This window comes from Prionailurus viverrinus, chromosome B1 (assembly GCF_022837055.1).
Source record: "Prionailurus viverrinus isolate Anna chromosome B1, UM_Priviv_1.0, whole genome shotgun sequence".
In the NCBI taxonomy this organism is placed as follows: domain Eukaryota; kingdom Metazoa; phylum Chordata; class Mammalia; order Carnivora; family Felidae; genus Prionailurus; species Prionailurus viverrinus.
This window is the reverse complement of record NC_062564.1, coordinates 116,979,604-117,005,567: the sequence shown is the minus strand read 5'-3', so window position 1 is coordinate 117,005,567 and position 25,964 is coordinate 116,979,604. Positions and strand designations below refer to the sequence as shown.

Below are 25,964 nucleotides of genomic sequence, written 5' to 3'. Positions count from 1 at the left end.
AATAAAATATTTGTTACTTAATTTATTATTTGACAATTACCTTTCGGTCCAAAAGAATATTATGAGGAGAAAGTGCCCGGTGTACTATACCATGTTTGTTCATATACTGCAAACCCTGAAGTACCTCAAATGCTATGCACAAAACCTTTGAGTAGCTACAAAGAAAAAAAAAAGTCACAGATCAATAGATACAATAACAAAGCAGATACAGAACCTGTTTTAAAGAATGAAATGACATTATAAAAATGAAAGAGCTGTATTTTTATTATTCCTCCTCTATTCAGAGAAAATACGATCTATAAATTTTATAAAATATCCACTACATACATATTTTGGATTTTATGATTACAACAGAATTGATCTGGCAAAGATCCTACGGTTTTCTAAGCCTACTCTAACAGCAGGGAGGGAGTTGAATTTTGTTGATGCACAATTAACCTTCTACAGGTTTGTCTTTGCCAAATTATCTGGGAAGTTTCAAATATAAGGCAGAACTAAGTCAATGAAAACCACCTTTCCTGCTCAAGACAAAATACCTAAGTTCCTGAAAAATAGCTAAAATATATTTTATGGTAGATGGACACGAGGTTACTTTCCATATCCACAAAACAACCCCTGGCAACTGACAATTTATCAAACATTTCTCTTTAATTCTTCCTAAGCCATCTTCCAGTGGAATGCCCAGTTTCTCTCTTTTTCCATCTCTTTCCATTTTTTTTTTTTTTAATCAAGAACCATTAACATGGGAAGTTAGGGATGATATAAGGAAAGTGGGAAAGACTAATTCAAACCCAATCCCCCAAACTATCAATATTAACATTTTTGTATAGATTTCTTTTCTACTCATTTTTTGACATTTTATCTATCTTAATTGGTTTATATTATGCTTTTTTTTTTTAAAGATTTTTGTTTTTTTGTAAGTAATCTCTACATTCAACATGGGCTCAAACTCCCAACTCCAAGATAAGTCACATGCTCTACCAACTGAGCCAGTCAGGTGCCCCTGACATTTTAAATTAGACTTTTAAAAATTAAATTAATATCTACAGGTAATCACTAAAACTAATTTTTTAAAAGGTACAAATAAGCCAACAGTAAAGATAAATAAAAAAAATAGTCAACCTCAAAGCTGGTAGAATAAAAGGAAAAAAAGAACAAAGAACAAATGGAACAATTAGAAAATAACAGACTTTAATTAGGATGTATCAAACATCATATTCAATGTAAATGCAAACATCTAAACTGAAAGATAAAAATTGTCAGATTACATAGGAATTAAGCCTCAATTATATTCAGGCTATAAGGAACCCACATTAAATAAAAGGCATACATTAAAGTAAAAGGATGGAATAACAGATCACTGATTATCATGGGCTTGCTTGGAGGAACGGGTTGACTGCAAGAGAATATGTGGAAAATTTACCTGACAGAACTGTTATGTTCTTGATTTTGATGATGATTACACTACTGAGTTTGTCAAATTGACTGACCTGTCCACTAAAAAAGTTATATTTTAAAATATGTAAATTACAGCTCAATAAACCTGATGTTAAAAAAGTAAGCTGAAGAAAATTTTCAAAAAAATATTTGTAATATGACTCCCTCCTCCAAATTAAATCCATAAGAAAGAGCAAGACATGAAAAGCTAAAATCCCTTTCCTCTCATCCTAGTCTGACTTTCCAGAGGTATCCACCCTTAGCAATTTCTGTTTTCAATTCTGCTGGTTAGATTTTAGTTAACATTATTAAGTCTTTGCTATGCAAGATGATATAATTAATATACTTTTACAACATTCCCATTTTCCTTTCCCAACTCCTGATTTTTATTAGTTACATTATTTTTAAATTATCAAATTTTATAGATGAAACAAAAGAAATCTACATTCCTTTCTTGGAGGCTAAACAAATAAACAAGTAAATATATGATACATAGTAATTACGTGCTAAGGAGGAAAAGGAAGAGAGAATGTGGGATAGCAGGTTGCTATTACATGTAGAAAAGGAAGATCAAGGAAGGCATCACTAAGATGACATTTGTGCAGAAATCTAAAGGAAGCGAAAAAGACATGTAGCTCTCTGGGAAGTACTTGATTCAGGCAGAGGGCACAATAAGCAAGTCCTGAACTGGAAGATTGCATCGCAGTTCAAAAAGTGCAACAAAGCCACTGTGCATGCAGTAGAGTGAGCAAAGGGCAAGGTGTTAGGAGATGAGGGCAGAGACATAACAAGGAGCCAGATCATGTAAGGCTATTTAGGCCATTGTAAAGACTTTGGCTTTCACTCTGAGACAGATGGGAAGTGGTTGTCACATTGCTATACTATGATTAGTAAATAATTCATTGTAGAACTAAGAAAACAATATACTCCTAAGCCACTTAACCCCTAGCTCTCAAGAGAAAATGTATCAGTCATCAGGATTTGATGGATACTATAATTTCATAATTATACCTCTATTATGAAGGTTATCATCAGCTATCATCATTTTTATACTTCTTACTCATTTTGTATTTACATTTTTATTTAGTTAGAATACATCCATGAGAAAATTTTTCATAAGGGTGGTATGAGTAGGAAATTTTAAAGCATGGTCTTAAAATGTCTTATTCTTGCCTTTAAACTTGGCAAAAGATTTCTCTATTGTCCTTTATTAATAGTAAGAAGTCCAATATCAATCTAATTTCGTTGTAGACACCTTGTTATTCCCCTCCGGAAGCTTGGGATTCTTTTTCACTTTATCCTTAGACTTTTACAATTTTAGTCCAGTATATCTAAAGTATGGGCATTTGTGCATTTATGTTAGTAAGCAATAGGTGTGGCTTTTAACCTGAAGACTCAAATGTTGCATTAGCAGGAGAATTAAGAAGGAAAAGTTTATTTGTTATGTCTTTGTTTTCTCCCTCTACTATATCTTTTAGTTAGAACTCTTAGAGGGCAGGTGAAAATTACATCCATTCTTGAGATCAACTTTCTGTTTTATTTACTATGAGTCTGGCCTTTAGTCCTATCTCTTCTACTATTTAATTTCCAAGGTCTTTGCTCTGTTCTCTAGTTGTTCTTTAATAGATCCTTTTCTTTTGATTATGGATACATTATTCTTTTGAATCTCTCTGAAGATAGTTATTAGAATTCTGTTAATAATTAAGGGGAAAAGAAGGGTGTTATCTTTATTTTCTCTGGGGTGTTTCTGGTTTTTTTTTTTTTTTTTGCTTTTTTTTTTCCCCCACTTCCCTTGGCTTTCTTTCTCTCAGACTATTTTTTCCTCAAATGTCTGGTAATCCTTAGTTGCCAGCCATACTTTAAAACAAAGCAATAAACTGACATTCTTCATAAAGTATGTAAAAAAAGAAACAATAAAAGTTGCTATTTATAAGGAATGCTTATTTGAGACTCAGTAGGTTAAGCATCTGACTCTTGATTTTGGCTTAGGTCATGATCTCAAGGTCAAACCCCAGCCCTAACTCTGAACTGAGTGTGGAGCCTGCTTAAGATTTTCTCTCTCCCTCTTCTTCTGCCCTTCCCTGCTTGCTCCTGTGCTCTCTCTCTCAAAAAAAAGAACACTTATTTAAACGATTTCTCTTTATCAAGCAGTTTCCCCCATATTAAAATGCCACAACAGCTACTCAAGCAAATAGGAAATGTGTGAAACAAAAACAATTTGAAAGTAACAAGAGTTTTCCTAAACAGCCTCAAAAAAGAAACCAACTTTGTAAAGGAAAAGATTCTGAACTTTAAAACAACTATAGTGATACTGGTAAATATGTGCATGTGAAAGAATGCAGACCTGTCTCATTTTAAAAACAAAGAAAATTTTCCTTGACATTGACTAACAAATAAAAGCTAAGAACTTAATTTTCTAAACTCATTTGACTCTATAAGTCATGTTTACCATAGTAATCTGTCTTGTCCTCGTTCTCCTTTTCTCCAACATGCACACACATAATTCACAAAATCTTAAAAGCTGATGCCATATTCAGCTGTGACACTAGAGGACCTCAGTTGCACACTACTTCAATATAGATGCCTTCCTTAAGAAATCAAAACCAAACCTTTAAAGTGATTTTTCCATTAAACCAGTTCTCAAACAGCTGAACAGAGAAGACTACATGTTCTATTTTGACAACTTGTTTTTGCTGATTATAAAATATAATTGGAAAATATTTCCATGTCAAAAAGCACATTCATGCTATTATAAGAGTTGATGAGCATATATGCTGAAATAATTTTTAAATATTCAAACATATAAAACTGAAGCTCATGACATACCTTTCCTTAGCTATTACTTGAGAGTATTATAGCTAATGGACTCAGTACTCTTCTAAATCAGAGTAAATCAGATTTGGTTTTCTGCCGTATTGTAGGATTTAATTTTTAAATTTACTTTAAAATACAAGTATAAAGGAGAAGAAAAAGATAGTGTTATTTTCTATAATGAGACGATAAAATCAGTATTTGTGAAATTCTGTATATTTACTTGTTTTTAAAGCTCTATTCTCTAATACTGCCAATAATTTAGATGATGAAGTCTTTTAAAATAATTATTTTGAAGTAGCTAATGCAATTATAATGCAACAGCAAAATAAAAAGTCATATGTATAGTAATAGCATGTCACAGTTAATTGAAAATGGGCTCCAGAAGGAGTTAAGATTAAGAGAGTGGGATTCTCTGTCTCTGTCTCTCTGTCTCTCTGTCTCTCTCACACACACACACACACACACACACACACACACACACACACACACACCACACACACAGATGTTGGCAGGGGATAAAAGGACTTCATCCTTCACAGTTCCCAAGTCAGAATCTTGTTAATAAAGAAATCCATCACTAATCTAGAAAATGTAAATCAAACTTCAAATTATAAAAGATCCTCTTCCTTTTGAAATTTTCAGTTACTACTGCTAATTCCAGAGATTAGAAGAGTAGCATTTACTTTGTTACCATTATCCTTGATACCCTGAGAAGTTTAATGAGCATAAGAATCTTTGGTGATTATAAAAACATAGATATGGCCAAAAAGGTAGCTTTCAAAATAATGATTAATAGTTTTTAATAAAGCAAAGTGACATTTTAAAATACTTTCATTTATATTTAAACACATCAATTAAGTGACCATTAGCTGCTTGGTACTGTGTTTTTTTTACACCACTGTGTTTTTAGGTTCCATGGATCTCAAGAGAAAGAACTGATCTCTACAATCAAGAAACCTGCAGTATAGTTGTAAAGACAGATTTATAAACTAATAATTTTAATACAATTGAATTCACAGCATTTCATTACAACTATAATTCAATTAAGTTAGCAGATGAGAGTCATCCTTTTCTTCTGTCTTATAAGAAAGAAAACATGAACATCTATTTATTACATTGGTGAGACCAAAGCAGGTCTACAAAAATAAATCTTGAGAAAGTAAGATTAAAATTTAAAAAGAAAAAAAAGTCACTACAACCATCACCATCACAAGCAATAACAACTGACAATAACTTCTAGGCATGAGTCAACTTGGTTGTGTCTGAATTGCGAACATGGCTTAATGAATTCCAAAACTACTAGGTTAGTACAATACTAACTATACTTGTTTATCCCTTTCCAGATGTATTTCAAAGGAAGTTTACACTGTGTTTCTGATTCAATCATCCCTAAATTATTTATAGCTGTTTAGCTTACCAGATTAAAACATACTGAAGCCAAGATCATGGGTTTAATATCTATAAGGATTGGCTTGCTTCACATGTACATAGCCACAGATTTTCATCTAACTCCAGCCAATATTGCCAAATACAGATTGTTTGTCACAATGAGACGTTGTTCAACCTCTGTTTACTTAAAACATTCTGATTTTCAGCCACAATTTCCTATACTTCTCTGAGGACCTGCGCTTGAATCTCATTAAGTCCTTGAGACCCTTGTTTTCTAAGCCTCCTCTGTTATCTCAACCAGCCCTGTTTTGACATCCTTCTTTTATTCTAGATCTATTCTGTCACTTCAACTCGTTTGGGGGGTGGGGGATAGAATTCTTCATGGCTTCTCATCTGATGGCTCTACCCCTGGGAGAATTGGACTTCTCTGTATTCTGACAGTACATAGTTGAGGAGCTTATTAATTCTATGGTAATAATTTCTATATAGGTTTGTCTCTCTCACTGTACCCTGAGGCAGGTACTAGCTTATTCAACTTGCAATCCCTATATCTATCACAGGAACTGTAAGGTAGGTGTTCAATAAATATATTCAATGACATCCATGATGGTGCAAGAGGGTGCAGATAACAAGATTAAATTCTTAATTAATTAATTAACCATTAATTAAATAACAGCTCAAAAAAGTATATTACACTCGCAATGGATCAACAGTGTCAATCTCATTTATAAGAAGTAGATTTCTCATAAGCTGACTTAAGAGGTTTTTTTTTTGAAAGAAAGAAAACCCTGCCATTTGCAACAATATGGATAAATCTGGAGGACATTATGCTAAGTGAAATAAGCTGGCCACAGAAGGACAAATACTGCCTGATCCCACTTATGTAAAGTATAAAAAATAGTCAAATTTATAGAAGCAGAACATGGAACAATGGTTACAAGGGACTGGGGAAGAGAAGAAAATGGTTACCAGGGACTGGGGAGAGAGGAAAATCAATTGATTTAAAGTTTCAGTTGTGTAAGATAAGTTCCATGCCAAAGAGATCTGCCATACTACATAATGCCTGTAGTTAACAATACTGTATTGCCCACTTAAAAATTTATTAGTAGGGTAGATCTCATTATAAGTGTTCTTATCACACACAAAAATAAAAAGGACACAAGGAAACTTTTAGCAGTGATGAGTATATCTATTACCTTGATTGCAGTGATGGTTTCACAAGTGCATTCATAAAGTCAAACTCAAATATATACATTTCAGTCTTCTTGGGTATCAATTATACCTCAATAAAGGTGTTAAAAAAGAAAATAAAATAAGGACACATTCCTATCAGCTTCAAACCATCAGTTCCTTTTTGGTATTTGTAATGTTTCCAACAAGCGATGTTATTCAGATTGCAAGAAATAGAGGCCAAGAAAGAAAGTGAGAGGTCAGGGTTGCTGGGATAGATTTGGAAGTCATTCATAATAGGTGGTAACCAAAACCACACATGCTATTTCCTCTGATCCATAATCCATGATATTTCTAAGGGCCACTCCACAAGCCAAAATACCCATACTGTCAGCAAACCAAGGGAGGAAACACACTTCTGGATTCTATGAGTTCAAGATGTTCTTTCACCTTATAAAACCTGATCACTCCCACAGAAATTTTCCTTTTGGTCTAAAACATTTCTTACTTGGTATCAGCCTGAAGTGAAATGTTAAGGGAGAATAAACACAAATGAAAATTAGTTAGCTACTGTGTGATTTAAGAAATGAAGAGGAATGATATCATACTAATGACTAATGTTCAGAAAATAATACAACTGTATACTCCTGTTATCTACAGCCTAAAGTCTCTTTCTGTAACTTCAAGAAAAAAGAACTCAAGTAGTATATAATTTTTCAATGGTTCACTGGTTTATAATTCTAGAATTTGGAGAGGGTCATTTTCAGTGGGGAGTTAATGTCCTTGAGGCTTTTACAATTTGCCACTTGTCACTAAATTTTAACATTTTGCTAAAAATGCCACACTATTTAACAGAGCATATTTTTCTAAAGAAAAAAAAAAGTTTTAGAATTCAGAAAGGAAATAACTTACTTCACAATGGGTACACATTTTAGCCTGAAAGGTCACCCATCCATGCTAAATTTAATAGTTCATTTGCCTCAGATTCAGATATTTTGAAACTAACACTGCATTGATTAACTGCTTACCTAAAGATTATTTTGTAATAGGTCTAGAAATAAATCAGCCCATCCGTTCCTAAGTTGTAATGTTGGGCATATTTTACAATTTAGTTCTCACTCAAAGAAGAAAAAAAGTTGAAAGCTATAAATCTGGAATGTGACTAGTTCTCAATAGGATACAAAAATTGGGAAATTAATTTTCCAACTTGAATACTAGATAACTTTCCTTTCTCATCAGAAACTTAATTTGATAAGATCAAAATACATATGGAAAGCATATCTCGTGGTTTGAGGTTCATATATAAAGCCAGGAGACTCTGTCACTGATTTGCTTTGCTTGGAGAATGTTCCAATTTCATCCTGCCTCAGTCTGCAAATGTATAAAGTGGGAAATGTAACACCAACAAGGGCTGAAAGGAGATCAATGAGCTATTGGTCCTGCACAGAATGCGGGCCAATTGTAAAAACAGAACAAAACAAACAAAAAGCCTAAGTCCCTCTCAAAAAAATCAGGGTCTCTATAATAAATTCTATAATACTATTTTATCTATCTATCTATCTATCTATCTATCTATCTATCTATCTATCTATTGTCTATCCATATTACCTAAATTAACAAAAACTGCAAACTGGGCTCTCCAACTATTTGCATGACACAATAAAATCAGCAAAATGGTTTTTTCAAATTTCTCTGTGACAAAAAAAAGTCAACATTTGATAAGCAAGATTGGAGGATCCTGGGGTTGGCTGGTTATTTCTGCAACATCAATGTTTTCTTCTCCCAAGCAGCTCTACTATCCTAGTATAGGCACTCCAAAAACATTTCTTTCACCATAGTTACTGATATTGACAGTGCAAACATACTGGGTAATAAATCTCACTTCCCATGCCCTGGCAGCATTTGCGACTACATAAAGTTGTAACTTTGCTCTAAGACAGAACCTATGGTGGCTCATGGTCACTTGGATCTGTACCCTAGCTCATTTTAAAGTTGTTTTTGTTTAATTACACTTAAATTTATTTACATATTACTGTGTGAAAAAAATGAAAAAAAATTCTATTACTGTTCAGAATTTTGATTTGAGACCAATTCACATTTTTTTTTTAAAGTGGACCAACATTTTCTTTTTAGGCAATCTGCCACCCTACCCCCAGCCCATCACAACAAACAAGTAAACTGTAGAGGGTCTGCATTTTATGCATTTGTTTAGTTCAGTGCCTGCAAGATAGCATAGTGCAAACAAAAGTTTGTCAAACTGAAATGTTCAGTTCAATGATGTGTTGGCTTATCTTAAGCAAATTTTAAGAGATTCAATTGATGAAAATTTCCTATTCATAGTTTGTATTCCTTTTATCAGAACTGTGGTGATACAGTGATGATATTTTGATCAAAGAACCCAAAAATATTCACCTTTATTCTTAACTACTTCTAGCGACCTTGCAAAGTTCTTATGCTACATTCATAAAGAAGACATAACAAGTCAAGGTAACATTAATAGTTGGGCCTTTGCCTCCAAACCTAATATAGAACTCTAGGGAGCTTTGCCTACCTAATAGTTCCTTTTTCCTAAGCCAGGTCACCTGAATGAGTCAGTTCTATTTCTCCCAAACTTCAACTAGAGTCACAGATCTTAACACTATGATATAAGGAAGATCAGACACAGCAAGCTGTTGAAAAGACATATATATATCCATAGTATCTCATAATGATACCAGAATGCTGTTAAAAAGGTAATGGACAATTGTATTTTACTAAGTCATGATAAAGTATTATATAATGAATAATATTTATTTATTTATTTATTTATTTATTTATTTATTTATTCATTCATTCATTCATTCAAATTTAAGTTTGTTAACATTCATTCATTCATTTAAATTTAAGTTAGTTAACATACAGTATAGTATTGGTTTCAATGAGTAATAATATTAGTTGATATAGTCTAAGTGGGGCCCCACTCCCTCCCCCAAAATGTCCACATCCTAATTCCCAGAATCTATGAATATTACCTTATTTGGAAAAAGAGTCTTTGCATATGATCAGCATGGATTATCCAAATGGGCACAAAATCCAATGTCAAGTGTTCTTATAAGAGAGAGACACACAGAGGAGAAGGAGATACGAAGATGGAGACAGAGACTGGAGTGATGTGGTCACAAGCCAAGGAAGACAAGGAAAGCTGAGAGCCACCAGAAGTTGGAAAAGGCAAAGAAGGATTCTTCTCAGGAGGCCCTGAAGAGAGCTGGCCCTGTTAGCACCTTGATTTCTGACTTCTGGGCTCCAGAACTGTGAGAGAATAAATTTCCGTTGTTTTAAGCCATTCAATTTGTGATAACTTCTTATAACATCCATAGGAAACTAGTATAGCTGGTTATAAAGATGCACATGACATAAAGGTGACTTGTTTTTGTCCATCATGAAATGATTATAACTGAGCAATTCTCCTTCATACTTTTAAGTGATCTTTATTTAAATTATATAAAATAAAATACACTCATTTTAAATGCACTGTTAGAAGAGTTTTGACAAATGTATATACGACTGCAAGTACTGCCACAGTCAAGAACAGAGAACTTCCATCACCTTGAAAGGATTCTATTGTTCCTCTTCCCAGACGATCTCCATATCCTACCCCTGTCTCAAAGCAACAACTGGTCTGTTTTCTATCACTCTAGATTATTTTTGCCTTTTCAAGAGTTTCAAATAAATGGAACACCACAGAATTACTTTGTGCTACATTTTTTTACTCAGCATGATGTTCTTAAGATTCATCCATGTTGTTGCCTGCATTACCAGTTCATTTTTTTTAAATTGCTGAGTAGTATTTCACTAACTTGTTTATACAGTCATCTGTTGAAGGACATTTTCTCCTTTAGACTTTTAATAGCTAAGCACAATACTGTATTTTTCCAGGAAACCTGTGGATACATTTACAATAAAATTCCACAAGGAAATAAAGAATAATACAGAGTCCCAGATTTTGAGGAGCCTCATATTCTTAAAACTGTCATTATGGGATAACAATTGAAAATTTGTGGCATAAACTAAAAAGAAAGCACATTAAAACATGCAAATTAGGATTTTTTGTCTAAAACGTGGCAGATTTGGGAAAGTTTAGTCAATATCATGATGATTTTGAAGCACTTATCTGCATTTTGACACTGATGTAAATGCTGTATAAAACAAACAGATATGAACGTTTCTTATATGTCCTATCACCTAAGACAGATGACACCAACAACTGACAAAATGTCTAGCTAATGAATAAACTAACCATATGAACAGAGAAAGTACAGGTAGCATATGGACAGTTGCAGTATGCATTGACCAGAATCAGATTGCTTGCAGAAGAAAGCTAAGACTTTCGCTGACTTAGATGACTAGAGCAGAGAAAACCACATTTTCTCTTTTCTAGGTAATCTGGGAGGAATTTGTAAGTAGGATATCAGTCATTCTTCATATGACCACTCCTTTTTCATCTTAAGTCACTGTCTGAAATAGCGAGCTATATTTATGACTTGTCACCTTACAGAGCCCCATTACTACCCTCCAAAATGGTTTCATAAAGAAAAATAGAGAAAACAATCTCATTTGCTCTCTGACAGATGTTTTTATTACTTAGCTCTCTTCAAGTTCATCTCCTTCACCTCTCCTCTCATGGACCCTATGCTTGCATATCGATGACTTTTTGCACATGTTGTTTTCTCTGCCCCTCTACCTGATCCACTTGGAGGATACCTATACATTCTTTAAAATTCAACACAAACATTATATCTCTAGTAAAACTTTTTTGGATTCTCCTGGCTGTGAGGTACTCTGTCTCCAAGATAACCTGCATATTCTTCTGGTACATACTTATAAAAAATGCTATATTGTAATTGCTTATAACTCTGTCTGCTCACTAGTCAGCAATGTCTCTAAAGACTAGGACTTCATATTTTCATCTTCAGACTCACTAGCACCTAGCTCAGTGTCTGAAACCTATATGTACTTAATGAAGAAGTATGGAATAAACATTGCATAGGTTAATCACCAGATATAAAAATTGATCATCATAGAAAGGCTATAACTATTCTACAGGCAATGCTTATTGGTAATAATATTCGATAATCATTTAGTATATTATACTCATAATAATAACACTATTACCACTACAGCCACTAATAGGAAACACTTAGGAAACTCATACCCTATCAAGTACTGTTATAAGTAATTCACATCTGTTGGTTCACTATCCTAGAAGGTGATAAGACTGAAGCACAGAGGGGTTAAATAACTTACCCAAGTGAGTAAATGGTGGAGTTGAGATTCAAACCCAGCAGGTTGGTCTTATAGTCCATGTCCTTAATCACTACATTCTATTGCCTCTCAATGTTTAACAGCATGGATAGTGAAGTCCAATGAGAGGTTTTGAGCTATGGCTATACCACTTTGACAGGTGTGGTAAAGTAAACGCTCTAAGCATCAGTTACTATACCTTAAAAATATAGTAGACATTTGTTGTTTCCCTCCCTGGCATCTTCAATTCTAGGAAGACTGAGAGATATTAGGAAGCTGGAGAAGAAATGCTGGAAGCTAGCAGAGGTTAGTTCAAGAGGTTGAGGGAAAGAAGCCATCTCCATAACATAAAAGTGCAAGGTAAAGCAGCAAGTGCTGATGTAGAATGTGCAGCAAGTTCTCCAGAAGACCTAGCTAGATAATTAATGAAGATGTCTACACTAAATAATTAATTTTCAATGTAGGTTAAATAGCCTTATATTATAAGACATCTTCATTAGACGACATTTTAAGACTTTCATAGCTAGATAGTAAAAGTCAATGCCTGGCTTCAAAGCTCCAAAGGACAGGCTGACTCTCTTGTTAGGGGCTAATGCAACTGTTGACTTTAAGTTGAAGCTAATGTTCATTTACCATCCTGAAAATCCTGGGACCCTTAAGAATTATGCTAAATCTACTCTGCCTGAGTTCTACAAATGGAACAAGAAAGACCAGATGACAGCATATCTATTTACAACATAGTTTACTGAACAGTTAAGCCCACTGTTGAGACTTAATGCACAGAAAAAGATTCCTTTCAAAATATTACTGCTTATTGACATTGAACCTGGTCATTCAATGACCAGGCTCTGATGGAGAGCTCTGATGGAGAGCTCTGATGGAGATGAACAATGAAATTTATGTTGTTTTCATGCCTGCTAACACAATATCCATTCTTCAGCCCATGGATCAAGGAGTATTTTCAACTTTAAGTCTTATTACTTAAGAAATAGGGGTGCCTGGGTGGCTCATCAGTTAAGCGGCCGACTTCGGCTCAGGCCATCAACTCACGGTTTGTGGGTTCAAGCCCCACTTCGGGCTCTATGCTGACAGCTTAGAGTCTGGAGCCTGCTTCAGATTCTGTGTGTCTCTCTCTCTCCCCCTCCCCTGCTCATGCTCTGTTTCTTTCTGTCTCTCAAAAATAAATAAAAATGTTTAAAAAAATAAAAAATAAATAGATTTTGTAAGGCTATAGCTGCTGTAGATAGTGATGCTTCTGATGGATCTGGACAAAACAAATTAAAACTTTTGGAATGGATTAATCTTTTTAGATGCCATTAAGAACATTAGTGATTCATAGAAAGAAGTCAAAATATCAACATGAACAGGAGTTTGGAAGAAGTTAATGCCAGACCTCATGGATGGCTTTGGGGGGTTCAAGACTTCAATGGAAGAAGTAAATGCAGATGTGGTAGAAATAGTAAGAGAACTAGAATTAGAAGTGGAGCTTAAAGATGTGAATTGCTGCAATTTCATGACAAAACATATGGAAGAGGAGTTACTTCTTATGGACAAGCAAAAGGAAAAAAAAAAAAAGAAAATACTCCTGGTGAAAATGCTGTAAAGATTATTGAAATGACAACAAAGGATTTAGAATATTACATAAACTTAGTTGTAAAAGCACAGGCAGAGCTGGACGGGATTGACTCCAATTCTGAAAGAAGTTCTACTGTGTGTAAAGTGCTACTAAACAGCATTGCATGCTACAGAGAACTTGTCAATGAAAGAAAGACAATCAATGTGGCAAATGTCATTGTTGCCTTAAAGAAATTGCCACAGCCACTCCAACCTTCAGTAACCACCAACCACCCTGATTGGTCACTAGCCAAAACATTGAAGCAAGACCTCCCCACCAACAAAAAAATTATAACTTGCTGAAAGTTCAGATAATGGTTAGCATTTTTTAGCAATGGTGTTTTTAAAATTTTTTAATGCTTTATTTATTTCTGAGATAGAGACAGAGTATGAGTGGGGAAGTGTGAGTGAGAGTGAGAGGGAGACACAGAATCTGAAGCAGTCTCCAGGCTCTGAGCTGTCAGCACAGAACCTGATGTAGGGCTCAAAACCACAAACTGGTGAGATCATGCCCTATGTTGAACTCAGATGTTTAACCAGCTGAGCTACCCAGGCACCTCAGCAATGGTGTTTTTAAAACAAGGTTTGCATATTGTTTTTTTAAAAAAAATTTTTTTTTCAACGTTTATTTATTTTTGGGACAGAGAGAGACAGAGCATGAAAGGGGGAGGGGCAGAGAGAGAGGGAGACACAGAATCGGAAACAGGCTCCAGGCTCTGAGCCATCAGCCCAGAGCCCAACGCGGGGCTCGAACTCCCGGACCGCGAGATCGTGACCTGGCTGAAGTGGGACGCTTAACCGACTGCGCCACCCAGGCGCCCCTGCATATTGTTTTTTTGGACAGAATGCTATTGCACACTTTACTGACTACAGTATAGGGTAAATATAATTTTTATATGCACTGGGAAACCAGAACATTATTTGACTCATTTTACTGAGGTGGTCTGAAACCAAACCCGCAATATCTCTGAGGTATGCCTGTAGTTGCATGACCAGGGGAAAATTACTTAACTTCTTAGATGCCTTATAGGGGCCTAAGTTTCCTCACATATCAAGTGGAAGTAATAGTAGTAAGTTACATCATAGAGCTCCTATAATAAAGAAATAAGATAATCATCATAGAGTGCTTAGGACAATGTCTAGCCACGGTTATTGCACAAAATTTTGGAAATTATGTTGTTTTTATCATTATTATTTTTGTTTAGTCCTTTCCCTTTGAGGTCCTGAATATTTATGATAAAAATAATTCCCAAACTAAACTGCATTTTCATAAATATTTGAATAGATGGCTGAGAAGGCTAGGATAGAATAAGAACTCATAAAACCCAAGTCTATTCTTTTTTTTTAAGTTTATTTATTTTGCGAGAGAGGCAGAGAGCATGAGCAGGGGAGGGGCCGAGAGAGAGAGGGAGAGAGAATCCCAAGCAGGTTCTGTACTATCAGTGTGGAGCCTGACACAGGGCTTGTACCCAAGATCATGACCTGAGCTGATAACAACTGACTCAACCGACCAAGCCACCCAGGTGCCCCCATGTCTATTCTTTTGTATTATATGCAATTTTCATTTCTCCACTCCAACTATCTTGCAAGAGAACCCACTTTGCCATCAGTATACACTTGACCTTTGAACAATATAGGTTTTGAACTGTGCAGGTCCACTTATACATGAATTTTTTTTATTATTAATGTATTTTACTTATGGTTTAATAACATTTTCTTCTCTCTAGCTTAGTTTATCATAAAAACACAGTATATTTATAATTATATAACATACAGCTATAATTCATATAACATACAAAATGTGTTAATCAACTGTTTATGTTGTTGGTAACTCTTCCAGTCACTAGTAGGCCATTAGTAGTTAAGTTTTGGGGGAGACAAAAGTTACATGCAGATTTCTGACGGCACAAGGGGTCAGTGCCCCTTAATCCATATGCTGTCCAGGGTCAACTATATTAACAGATTTTGATTATAATGAAACCAGTTTTGCTTGTTTCTTTGTACGCCAAAGTGAATGGCCTGCATTATCCAGTTTCTACTTTGAAAGATGCCAGGAAACAAAGCAATTCCCATAGAGCCAGCAAGATAGTCTGATAATTATAGGACTCCTTAAACCTGGCAAATTAAAGCAGCTCATTGTCACAAAAGATTTTGTGCTTTTTGAACAGCGACTATCAGAAAAGCAGATTCTGGGGTACTATTGCTCAAAGAAAGGTCACAGCGAAAAGAGGCCTACTAGAGGCTTAACCCACTGTTTATGCTATATTTGGTCACGGCTTCTAACATTAGAAGACATTTGATACTCTGTAAAACTTAGATCACTTACTAACAAGGGCGAATAACTTTAAAGCTACCTATGAAAAGCATGTAGCAAAGTAATTAGATCATAGTATGTGTTTCTATCTCTTGTTTATGACTGATAGGATTAAATGTTTCAAATTTAAAAGTGTTCCACTTAAAGAGTGTCTTAAAGTTCCTAAAACTGCTGCTAATGTCATTAACTTATTTAACTCATGTATCATTCCCTCAGTATATACCAAATATGTAGTACAGTCTTCTAAAAATGTAGAGAGAGTACAATTAGATAGAGAGCGCCTAAAAACTGCCATTTAATTATAGGCATAATTTTTTAAGGGCAACATTTAATAAGAGGAAAGAAAAAGTTATAAATACTGTGATATAAATACTGCACCACTGACCATCATCTTAGTTTCTATTAAAATCAGTTTCTGTTAGGGGCACCTGGGTGGCTCAGTTGGTTGAGCATCCAACTCCTGATTTCAGCTCAGATCGTGATCTCAGGGTTTCTGAGTTTGAGTCCCACATTGGGCTCTGCACGGACAGCATGAGGCCTGCTTGGGATTCCCTCCCTCCCTCTCTCTCTGACCCTTCCCTGCTCATGTGCATTTTCTCTCTCTCTCAAAATAAATAAATAAACATTAAAAAAAATCAGTTGTTAATAAATTTTTTGGTAGAATTTTTGGCATGTCACCTGCTTTTTGACAACACAGACAATAATCAATCATGTGCCAAACTATACAACACAAATATTATCTCAAGGCTTTTTAACATTCCTCAAAAAGGCTTTAAGGCAACAGAAGTAAAACCTTGGATTGCGAGTAACTTTTCTCCAAGACTTCCACAAGATGAGCAAACTTTTCTAATAAATTTTAAGTTGATAAATGAGCAGTGTCTAGCAATATAAGTAGAACGTGATGCTCAACGTCACGTGATCACAACTGAGTCAACAGTTCTCTCTTGCTGTGGGATTGTGGGTGATTGTCTCCCATGCTTGGATGCTTGCTTGGTCTCAGGCCCCAGTGTTTGGTGAAATCAGTGATTTTTCAGAATGTTGGAAGGTGCCCACAACCGGGCACTACTATTTTTTTTGTCACTTCGAAGCACCTATGGACAGTCCTTTGCTTTTCCATACAAGAGTAAGCTTAGGAATGCTTTGCTTCATTCTAGGTCAGGCTGCCTGCAGATATAGACCTTTTCCTCTGTTGCCTTATTGCCAGTTACATTAAATACAGTATATGACAAGAGTTTATTAATACTGTACTGTAGTCAACATCGTGAGAGTATATACAATGAAAGGCTGAAAAGAAAGGCAGTAAGAAGGAGATGATTATAGTGGAAGTTAAGAAGCAAATCATTGAGAAGTACGAACAAGGTTGAAATAGCAAGATTTTATAAGAAGTCTATTTCTGCATCTTGTTTGCAGAGGAGGAGAAAAAGGCAGGGGAATCCCTCACTTCAGATAAGATTAGGGAGATGTGTAAAATGTGGCAAACAGTGCAAAATTTTGTAGAAAAGCACCACCTGAATAAGGCTGTACAATGCGAGTGATGAATCTGTTTAATGACAATGCAATGTCACATTTCTTTGAAATCCTCAAAAGGAGGCAAAAGTATCATTGGACAGGTTCCATGCAGGCTCTGCATGTGATGTTGAGTGTCACATTCTACTTATATTGCTAGACACTGCTCATTTATCAAGTTAAAATTTATCAGAAATGTTTGCTCATCTTGTGGAACTCTTGTTAAGGTTGCATGTGATTTTGTTAGTGACAATGAAAGTTGTCCTACACAACAACCCTCCTTTCTCTTGTCTCCCTCAGCTATGAATAGTTTCAAAGGCAACTGCAGATTTATTTTTCTTTATATTTTGTATTTTCTTTATTATTTTGTAATTGTTTTTATTTTTTTTTAATTTTTTTAACGTTTATTTTTTTTTTAAATTTTTTTTTCAACATTTATTTATTTTTGGGGCAGAGAGAGACAGAGCATGAACGGGGGAGGGGCAGAGAGAGAGGGAGACACAGAATCGGAAACAGGCTCCAGGCTCTGAGCCATCAGCCCAGAGCCTGACGCAGGGCTCGAACTCACGGACCGCGAGATTGTGACCTGGCTGAAGTCGGACGCTTAACCGACTGCGCCACCCAGGCGCCCCAACGTTTATTTATTTTTGAGACAGAGAGAGACAGAGCATGAACGGGGGAGGGTCAGAGAGAGGGAGACACAGAATCTGAAACAGGCTCCAGGCTCTGAGCCGTCAGCACAGAGCCTGACGCAGGGCTCGAACTCACGGACTGCGAGATCATGACCTGAGCCGAAGTCGGCCACCCAACTGACTGAGCCACCCAGGTGCCCCTGTAATCATTTTTATACAAATATTTTTGGGTTGTGCAATGAATAATCTGAGTTTCCATTATTTCTTATGGGGAAATTCACTTTGATATACAAGTTCTTTGGATTAAAAGCATGTTTCCAGAATGAATTATGCTTGCAAACCAAGGTTTTACTGTATTATCATAAGACTAAGGAAAAAATGAGCACAGAGTAATGTACAGAATTGTGGATTCAATATGTTGTACACCTGAAAATAAAGTGACGTATGTTAATCATACTTCCAAAAAAAAAAAAAAAAGGAAAGAAAAGGAAAAGAAATAGTGACCATCTCTGTCAGGGCAAAAGAAAAGACAAAGATCCAGGAATAGCCTTCCCCTTATTGGCTTAAAAGGCTTTTGGGTGAACTTGATGTATGCCTCCCAACTTTGCAGTAAGAGGTCCTTTAACATCCTGATGACATGACCCTCTGTCCAGAAATAGCTTCAAGAAATTCTGGCCAATCATTGTTTGAAAGAACTTCTAACCTTTAATTATGCCAAAACTGAAATAGTTTTGGAAAGCACAGTGACATTTAGACCAATAATTTTAAAAAACGCCTTTCGACAAGTTAACTCATTTAGGTATCTGGGGGATAGTTTTGATATTCTGACAAGTTCACTGAGCAGACTTGCTCAAATTTTAAAATTTTATGGGGGATACTTTTGGCTTATTCAGTGACAGAGAAGGATATTTGGCAATTTCTACTCTCAGTTTTGTTTTAAAACAAACATAATTTCTCCCATGTTTTATTTTGCTGTTCAGTGGGCTCAAAAAAATATTTGTTAAAGCAATTGATCATATCTAATCTTGTTCTCTCAGAAAAGCTCTGACTCTGCTAGCAATTATGGCCACAGCCCACATCTATACAGAGATAGGATCATCCTCCATTCAATCAAAATGATGGTCTTTGATTAAAACATTAAAGTTCTATTTTTAACTTTTTGAGAAATCTCTATACTGTTTTCAACAGTGGCTGTACCAGTTTTCATTCACACCAAGTGTGGAAGAGGGTTCCTCTTTCTCTACACCCTTGCCAACACCTGTTGTTTCTTGTGTTGTTAATTTTAGCCATTCTGACAGGTATGAGGTGGTATCTCATTGTAGTTTTGATTTGTATTTCCCTGATAATGAATGATATTGAGCACCTTTTCATGTGTCTGTTGGCCATCTGGATGTCTTTGGAAAGTGTCTATTCATGCCTTCTGCTCATTTTTTAATTATTTGTTTTTTGGGAGTTGAGTTTTATAAGTTCTTTATAGATTTTGGACACTAACCCTTTATCTGATATGTCATTTGCAAATAACTTCTCCCATTCTGTAGGCTGTCTTTGGCTTTGTTGATTGTTTCCTTCGGTGTGCAGAAGCTTTTTATCTTGATAAAGTCCCAACAGTTTATTTTTGCTTTTGTTTCCCTTGCCTCAGAAAACATATCCAGAAAGAAGTTGCTACAGCTTTTTTTTTTTTAATGTTTTATTTATATTTGAGAGTGCAAGCGCAGAAGGGCAGAGGGGGACAGAGGATCTGAAGCGGGCTCTGCGCTGACAGCAGTGGGCTCAATGTAGAGCTTGAACTCATAAACAATGAGATCATGACCCAAGCCAAAGTCGGACACTCAACCAACTGAGCCACCCAGCTGCCCCACTACAGCTGATTTCAGAGGTTACTGCCTGTGTTCTCCTCTAGGATTTCTATGGTTTCATGTCTCACATTTAGGTCTTTAATCCATTTTGAATTTATTTTTGTATATGGTATAAGAAAGTAGTCCAGTTCCATTCTTTTGCATGTTGCTGTCCAGTTTTCCCAGCACCATTTTTTGAAGATACTGTCTTTTTCCCATTTAGATATTCTTTCCTGTTTTGTCAAAGATTATTTGACCATATAATTATGGATTTATGGATCTGGATTTTCTATTTTGTCCCATTAATCTATATGTCTATTTTTGTGCCAGTCCCATACTGTTTTGATTGCTACAGCTTTGTAATATAAATACCCTACAACCCAGCAAGTGCACTACTATTTACCCAAAGAATAAAAAAAAAATGCTAATTTGAAGGGATACATATACCCTGATATTTATAGCAGCCTTATCTACAACAGCCAAACCATGGAAAGAGCCCACGAGTCTATCAACTGATGAATGGATAAAGAAGATTTGGCATATAAGTGCAATGGAATATCACCCAGCAATAAAAAAGAATGCAATCTTGCCATGTGTAACAATGTGGTTAGAGTCAGAGAGTATTATGCTAAGCAAAATCAGTCAGTCAGAGAAAAACAAACACCATATGATTTCACTCATGTGTGGAATTTAAGAAAAAAAACAAATGAGGAAAGGGGAAAGAGAAATAGAGGCAGGCCAGGAAAGAGACTCAACTATAGAGGACAAACTGATGGTTACCAAAGGACAAACTGATGGTTACCATAAGGAGTGCCCTTGTTATGATGAGAATCAGGTGTTGTATGGAAGTACTGAATCACTAAATTGTACACCTGAAACTAATATTACACTGTGTTAATTAACTGGAATTTAAATAAAAACAAACAAAAAACACTAAAGAAGTATGGATCCACAGTAAAGCTCTTGAACAACTTAATATCAAAACAAACAAACATAAAGCTGATTAAAATACAGGCAGAGGACTTGAGTAGACCTTTTTTCAAAGAAGAAACAGTGCTCAAAATCATCATCACTGAAATGCAAATCAAAACCACAATGAGATCTCTCCTCACACCTATCAGATTGTCTATTTTCAAACAGACAAAAAAATAACAAGCGTTACCAAAGATGTGGAGGAAAGGGAACCTTCATGCACTGCTGGTGGGAATGTAAGTTGGTACTACCACTGTGGAAAACAGTATGGACGTTCCTCTAAAATTAAAAGCAGAACTACCAATGATCCAGGAATTCCACTTCTGGTATTTATCCAAAGAAAATGAAAATACCAATTCAAAGAGATATATACACCTCTATGTTCATTATTTATAATTGCCAAGGGAAGTAACCTAAGTGACCGTCAACTGATAAATGGACAAAACAGATGTGGTATATATACAATGGAATATTACTCAGCCATAAAAGAGAGTAAAATCTTGCCATTTTTGACAACATAAATAGACGACATGGAGGGTATTAAGCTAAGTGAAATAAGTCAGAGAAAAACAAATATAGTGTCATTTGTATTTCAATCTAAGAAACACAACATGGGGTGCCTGGGTGGCTCAGTCGGCTGAGTGTCTAACTTTGGCTCAGGTCATGATCTCATGGTTCATGGTTTCGAGCCCCACGTTGGGCTCTGTACTGATGGCTCAGAGCCCGGAGCCTGCTTTGGATTCTGTGTCTCCCTCTCTCTCTGCCCCTCCTCCACTCATGTGCTATCTCTGTCTCTCTCAAAAATAAACATTAAAAAAATTTTAAAAACACAACAAATGTACAATCAAAACAAAACAGAAACAGACTCATACATACAGGAAACAAACTGTGGGTTACCAGAGCAGGGAGGGGTTTGGGCATGAGTGAAAGAAATGAAGAGGATTAAGAGGTATCAGCTCCCAGTTATAAAATGAATAGGTCATGGAATGTAAAGTACAGCACAGGGAATACAGTCAATACTATTATAATAATTTTCTATGGTGACGGTAATAGACTTATTGTGGGGATGACTTTATAATGCATAAAAATATCACATCATTATGCTGTACATCTGAAACTAACAGAAAATTCTATGCCAATTATACTTCTTTTTTTAAATGTTTATTTATTTATGTCGAGAGACAAAGAGTGAGTGACCAGGGGAGGGGCAGAGAGAGAAAAAGAGAGAGAATCCAAAGCAGGCTGCATGCTGTCAGCACAGAGCCTGATGTGGGACTCAAATCCACAAACCATAAGATCATGACCTGAGCTGAAATCAAGAGTCAGAAGCTCTACCAACTGAGCTATCCAGGTGGCCCCAATTATACTTCTATAAACAGAAAGTATTAGAATCGTCAAAAACATTGGCCTTATCAGATTCCAACAATCTCAACTCTGATAACCACTAGACAGAAACTGTCAAATCACCTTTTCTTCAGCACAAGCTCTCCATTTGGTGATTTCTGGCAAGTTACCTAAAACATGTTTCTCAAATTCTAGGAACTACAAGATGGTAAATCCACTCTAGGCCTCAAAATTATTCAAAGACTATATTACATGATCACTTTCTACCTCATTGGATCACCTTATCTTCCAAGAGGGAAATTTCATCTAATACACTTAAGAAAAAAGTTAGATGCTAAGCAGTTTGAGTAATTTACTGCTAAATGAGCAATATATTCTAACACCTTATTGCTGATATTTTTATATTGGGCTTGTTTCCTGTTACACCACTAAACTTACTTATTAACTAAAAGAGTTTTTTTTTAATTCCTCAGATTTTTCTACACAACCACATCATTATTGAATAGAAATACATTTACAACTTTTCCTCTTCTTCCTCTTCTTCTCCTCCTCCTTCTCACAATCTTCATGCCTTATATTTTTTCTCACACTATTTCATGTTAGTGGTTTTTTTTTTTAATGTTTATTTGTGTGTGTGTGTGTGTGTGTGTGTGTGTGTGTGAGAGAGAGAGAGAGAGAGAGAGAGAGAGAGAGAGAGAGAGAGGATCCTAAGTGACATGGGGCTCAATCTCATGAACCTAGATCATGACCTGAGTTGAAATCAAGAGTCATACGCTTAACTGACTAAGCTACCCTGGTGCTGCTCATGCTTGTATTTTTATATACCATATGTCTATGCTGCTTTCACTTTTACATACCAGCAGCAAACAATTGTAATATAAAACACAATTCTAACTGCAACAAGTTTAACAAAAAAGCAAGAATTCTACATTGTAAACTCTTAATATTGCTAAGAGAAATTAAGGATGACTTAAAAATTTGGAGAGAAACAACATGTTCCTTCATTATAAGTCTCAATATTAATATTTCAGTAGTTGCCAAATTGGTCCACAGATGGAATGCAATCCCAATCAGAATACCAACAGACGCTCTTAGAAACTGGAAAGCTTATTATAACATTTATGTGAAAATGTAAAGAAGCAAGGATCACTAAAGCAATTTTGAAACAAAAGAACAAAGTTGGAAAACATATTTCTTGACTTCAAGGTTTACTATAAAGCTAGAGTAATAAAGACAGTATGGTGCTAGCATAAGGATGGAAAATAGATAAACAAGACAAAATAGAAGGCCAGAAACAGACCTACATTTACATGGCCATTTAATTTGTAATAAAAGCATCAAAGCAATTCAATGGGAAAAGGAAAGTCTTTTAAACAAATTGAGCTAGAATGACTGAATATCCAGATGGATAAAATGGACTTAAACATTATACACAAGTATTAAATTGAGAGAGATAAAATAGTCAACATAAATTTTAAAACTATAATGCTTCTAGAAGAAAACATGAGAATATCTTCATGAAGTGGGAGGAGGCAAAAGTTTCTGATAGAAGATACAAAGGTGATAACCATAAATAAAAAATTTGATACATTAAACTTCATAAATAACTTCTGCTCATCAATATGTACATCAAAAAAATGAATAGGCAAGCCAGACTGGCAGAAATATTTGTCAAAAATATCTAACAAAGTGTATGTTATATACAGAGAGAATATAGAGAATATACAATGAATGCCTATAAATCAATAATAAAAAGACAAATAATCTGAAAATGTAACCAAAAGATTGAGCAGGTATGTATCTCATGATATGAATGCCCAATGAATATATGAAAAGCACTTAACATCTTTAGTCATCATGGAAGTGCAAATTAAATCTACAATGAGATACCACTTTATATTCATTACAATGGCTAAAAGTCAAAGAATAAAAACAACAGCTGGCAAGGACATGGAGGAACTAGAACTCTCATACATTGTTAGTAGGAATGTAAAAAGCACAACACCTTATATAAAGATCTGGTGGTTTCTAACAATATCAATCATATACCTAGCTCATAAGCCATCAATTTTACTGCTATATATTTATCCAGAGATACGAAGACATTTGCCCACAAAAAAGACCTAAGGACATTCACAACTTTAGTTATCAAAGCCAAAACCTGGAAATATCTCAGGAGTTCATAAACAGAACACTGCTAAACTAACTGTGGCATATTCATAAGCTGGAATACACCTCAGCAATAAAAAGAAATAGGTTATAATACATGAAGCTACATGAATTATTCTCAGAAACACTAGGGTGTGTGAAAGAAGCCTTACATAAAAGAGTATATACTGTATAATTATAATTGTATGAAGTGCTTGAATAAACAAAACTAATCTAGGGTGAAAAAATCAGAAAAGTGGTTGCCTCTGGGAGTTGGGTTGGGGAGAACAGTAAACATTTACTTGGAAGGGGTATGAAGGAAATTTCTAGGATGATGGTAGTGATCTAATCTTGATGTGTAGTTGGGTTACACAGGTGTATACATTTGTCAAAATTCATCAAATGTCATACAAGTTTTTGTACTTTCTATTTAAATTTTTTTTTTCAACGTTTATTTATTTTTGGGACAGAGAGAGACAGAGCATGAACGGGGGAGGGGCAGAGAGAGAGGGAGACACAGAATCAGAAACAGGCTCCAGGCTCTGAGCTGTCAGCACAGAGCCCGACGCGGGGCTTGAACTCACGGACCGTGAGATCGTGACCTGGCTGAAGTCGGACGCTTAACCGACTGCGCCACCCAGGCGCCCCACAAGTTTTTGTACTTTCACAGAATGTAAAGTTTACCTAAAAAAAACAAACACATAATGAATTCTAGTTAATGATATAAATGCTGAACCATTTAGGAATGGAGTGCGTTCCTATCTGCAACTTACTTTGAAATGCATCAAAACAATAAGATGGGTTAATAAGCAGATTGCAGTATGGATAGATACATGATAAAGCAAAAATTGGCCAAATGCTAATTGTCGAATATAGGTATATTGTCCAATTCTTTTAACTTTGCTATGTTTTGAAATTTTTTTTTTAATTTTTTTTTTCAACGTTTTTTATTTATTTTTGGGACAGAGAGAAACAGAGCATGAACGGGGGAGGGGCAGAGAGAGAAGGAGACACAGCATCGGAAACAGGCTCCAGGCTCTGAGCCGTCAGCCCAGAGCCTGACGCGGGGCTCGAACTCACAGACCGCGAGATCGTGACCTGAGCCGAAGTCAGATAACCGACTGAGCCACCCAGGCGCCCCTATAAAGATATTTTTAGATAATCACAATTTGTGAGAATTTGGACACTTCAGACATATACTAAAAGAAATTTTAAAGAAAGTTTTTCAGGCTGAAGAAAAATAATACTAGATAAAAACCTGATTCAAACAAAGGAATAAAGAGCTTGGGATATGGCAAATACATGGTTAAATGTAAAATAATTTTTCCTTATTTCTTAAGGTCTTTAAAGAAATCATTTAACGCAAAACATAATAATATAAAACCAGATTTACAACACATGTAAAAGTACATATAAATTGCACAATGAATGACAATAATACCAAAGGATAGGAGAAGGGTGAGCACAAGTTTATTGTCTAAGATTCCTACCTTGTATGTGAATTGCCAT

General features: G+C 35.4%; 1 protein-coding gene across 2 annotated transcripts in view; it reads right to left on the bottom strand.

The window, feature by feature from the left end:
• TBCK (TBC1 domain containing kinase) overlaps positions 1-25,964 on the bottom strand; it is a 221,112-nt gene that overhangs the window by 160,003 nt on the left and 35,145 nt on the right. For both annotated transcript variants that reach the window (XM_047855062.1, XM_047855063.1), the window contains exon 4: positions 41-155. In XM_047855062.1, the coding sequence (XP_047711018.1) occupies positions 41-155 (115 nt within the window). The remainder of the gene's footprint in view (positions 1-40; positions 156-25,964) is intronic.